This window comes from Urocitellus parryii, chromosome 9, assembly GCF_045843805.1.
Source record: "Urocitellus parryii isolate mUroPar1 chromosome 9, mUroPar1.hap1, whole genome shotgun sequence".
NCBI lineage: Eukaryota > Metazoa > Chordata > Mammalia > Rodentia > Sciuridae > Urocitellus > Urocitellus parryii.
Genome location: NC_135539.1, coordinates 94,345,268 through 94,348,567, shown reverse-complemented (window position 1 = coordinate 94,348,567; position 3,300 = coordinate 94,345,268). Strand labels below are relative to the sequence as shown.

Genomic DNA, 3,300 nt, shown 5'->3' with positions numbered 1-3,300 from the left:
GTGTCCTGCCCCTCTTTGAGGTCCCTTTATCTTTTCTCTCCTACCCTCCACGGATTCAGGATGTGTTAGGACAGGGGCTGGGCTGTTTGACCAACCTGGTATAGGGTCTAGCACATAGCAGGGGGAGGAGGTAAATAAATATCTTTGATGATGACAGGCGAGACAGCAGGCAAGGCTCAAAGCCTGGCCATGTGAGTCCGAGCTGGGCCCTCGGTCGCTCTGAGGGGCCGATCTGATTCAGAGCAGGAGGTTCTGACTGCGTTTGGCCTCTGCTCTCTGGACAGCCCCTCCCGGAGCAAAGCTCGCCTCAGGGTCTTAAGATGTTGATTGCGGTGGCGGGGAGTTGGAGGATGGGCGGCGGAGGGGGCCGCGGGGGCTCCCGGCCCAAGTTCACGCCTCCCTCCCTCCGTCCCAGGCTCAACGGAAGCGATTATTCCCACCGGCGTCTGGCGGGGCTGGGGGCGGGCCGCATCCCGAAGAGACACGGGCCTCCCCGCGCCCAACTCTTTGATGGCGCCGCTACCGCCGGCCCCCTCCCTCGGCCCGTGGGCCGGTATAACTGGAGGCGCGCTGGGGTCCCGGGAGGCGCACTGGGGTCCCGGAGCGATGGCCGCAACAGACTCCCAACAGCTACAGTTCCCGGAGGGCCCCGCGTTCCCCGCGTACCTGTCCGCTCACGCCGGCGGGGCGCTCCTGCCTCTGCCAAGTCCCGCCGCTGCCCTGCTCCCCGCGCCCCCGGCTGGCCCCGGTCCCGGCCCGGAGAGCCGCGCTCCGGCGCCCTTCGCGGGCTTTCTGGGCAGGGGCCCTGGACCCGCCGCACAGCCACCCGCCGGCCTAGGCTCACCTGCGCCCCCCAAAGGAGCGGCCGCCCAGTCGGCGTCGCAGCGCCGCAAGCGAACTTCGTTCAGCCAGGAGCAGCTGCAGCTGCTGGAGCGCGTCTTCCGCCAGACTATGTACCCCGACATCCACCTGCGGGAGCGCCTGGCAGCGCACACCCAGCTACCGGAGTCGAGGATCCAGGTGAGCTGCCCGCCGCATTCACAGGTGCTCTCTGTGTGAAAGCGCAAGGAGTCAAAGCCAAGATTCTTGGGCTCCGTGGGCCACACGCCGGTGACCACTTACTTGGGGGACATTGAGCAAGTTGCTTTCTTTTGAGCTTTAGCGTTCTAGACTGCAATATAGGGATAATATCAGTGCGTGTTGCGTAAGGTGATTGTAAGGCTTAAATGAAATAATTTAGACATGCACTCAATGACATATCTCGTGTTAAGTATAATTAGGGCCAGGAGGCTAGCAGGTCCCTAGAAAAGGTCAGAAATTAAATTCCCAGCAGGAAAGTGATATGGAAATAATTTTACATTTTTTCCCCCTTATCCAGGAAGGCACAGATGAGGGAAGTACAGTGGAGTCTCCCTCTGGCTCTCAAAATGGTAGTTGAGAGAGTGTAGGAATGGCTCACCAAGTTGCCCACTTTGTTGGCAGGTATTGGTCTGGGATTTGGGTTCAAAAGGATGTAGCATTTCGGGACAAAGCCTGAAACATTTGGAACTTCTTGTCAGTTTCAAAAATCGAGTGCAAAATGTTTATTGTCTTAAAACATTTTGATCAGAATCCTGGAGTTGGTAGGAGAAGCCTGCCTGTTTGTTTATTAGTCTGTAACTTGTTGGTCTGTGTCCAAGTACAACTTTAAGTAGGAGTCTTATTTAACCCTTGAAGAGTGTGGACTTGGGCTGGGGATGTGGCTGAAGCGGTAACGTGCTTGCCTAGCATGCGTGGGGCGCTGGGTTCGATTCTCAGCAACTGAAAAATAAATATTAAAAAATTCTCTTTCTCTTTCTTAAAAAATATTTTTAAAAAAGAGTGTGGACTTGTTTTTTTTTGTTTTTTTTTTTTTTAATCTGTACCTCTGGCTGCTATACAATTGTCAGTTTCAACAGTTGGCAGGGAGGCTTCGGTATTCTTGGGAAATAGCAGAAAAAATGTATGCATTGAGGTGAAGTCTACTGAGCAAAATATTGATGTTATTGAAAAAGGAGTCAGACTTTCAAAAGCTGATTCTAAGTAATTTGAATGCTGATCATCTTTTTAAGTGTAGTAACATTTTTTCCTAAGAATTTTAAGTGCTTCTATTTATTTATTTATTTATTTATTTATTTTAAAGAGAGAGAGAGAGAATTTTTTAATATTTATTTTTTAGTTTTCGGTGGACACAACTTCTTTGTTTGTATGTGGTGCTGAGGATCGAACCTGGTCACACACATGCCAGGTGAGCGCGCTACTGCTTGAGCCACATCCCCAGCCCAAGTGCTTCTATTTTTTTGGCTCCCTTTTCCATTGCAAATGTCCCTATAAAAAGCATAGACAGAACCAGGCATAATTCCAATTTAGCACTGGGGAATGACAAGGCAGACAAAACCAGTTGCTCTGAACTTCTAACCATCAGATCAAGTGCTTTCTGAAAACCATAAAGCTCTGGAGCAGGGAGACAAGGATGTTAAACTGGAACTTCTATGAACTATGCACAAGAACTCCAACCCAAAGCCATTTTTTTTTTTCCCTTCCATCTTCCAGGTATGGTTCCAGAACAGACGTGCCAAGTCACGGCGACAGAGTGGGAAATCCTTTCAACCTTCAGGGAGGCCAGAGCTTTTCCTCCACCACTCTGCTCCTGGGACTGAAACAAAATGTTTGAAGCCCCAGCTGCCTCTTGAGGTAGATGTGAACTGCCTGCCTGATGTCAGCAGGGCTGGAGGGGGCATCTCTGACTCTAGCTCCCAAGGTCAGAATTTTGAAACCTTTTCTCCTCTCTCTGAAGACATTGGTTCAAAGCTGGACTCATGGGAGGAACACATCTTTTCTGCCTTTGGTAATTTTTGAGGATTCTGGAAAAATTCAGGATAAGCTCAGACAGATAAGACTCATGACTGACAGATCCACTCCAGAATACCGTTTTGTCTGACTTCCATGTTAGGAAAATGTCCTTGTTAACCTTGATGATTTTGACCAGAACCTTCAATGAATCTTCACACATGGCCTGCTCTTCTTTCTCTATAGCTACTTACCTCCCCACCCAGGAATTCTGGCACTCATGTGTACCTGTGTATCTCCAAGTCTGCACATTCAATTTGGTCTGCAAACCTATGCCTTCTTGCCAGGGCTATTGTTATTTTTTGGACTGATTGTTAAGAAATCATTTTATTTACCAGAACCCCTCAGCTTGCCTCAATTTCCTCTTGACCCTGACAGCTGCCACCTTCTTATGGTCCTTCCAAGGCTTATAACCTTAAGCTCACTCTAACC

General features: G+C 50.0%; 1 protein-coding gene across 2 annotated transcripts; it reads left to right on the top strand.

The window, feature by feature from the left end:
- Window positions 1-606: 606 nt before the first annotated feature.
- On the top strand, window positions 607-2,877 carry Mixl1 (Mix paired-like homeobox). Of its 2 annotated transcripts, none has more exons than XM_026405782.2 (2): window positions 607-1,020; window positions 2,572-2,877. In XM_026405782.2, exons 1-2 carry the CDS (start codon window positions 607-609, stop codon window positions 2,875-2,877), a joined length of 720 nt encoding a protein of 239 aa, XP_026261567.2. The 2 variants fall into 2 exon arrangements, with proteins under 2 accessions (XP_026261567.2, XP_026261565.2); XM_026405780.2 differs by having other exon boundaries at window positions 2,542-2,877.
- Window positions 2,878-3,300: the final 423 nt, after the last annotated feature.

Coding starts and splice junctions, on each gene's coding strand:
- Mixl1 (XM_026405780.2), top strand. CDS start 607: ATGGCCGCAACAGACTCCCAACAGCTACAGTTCCCGGAGGGCCCCGCG. Junction 1,021..2,541: donor TACCGGAGTCGAGGATCCAG/GTGAGCTGCCCG, acceptor TCCAACCCAAAG/CCATTTTTTTTTTTCCCTTC.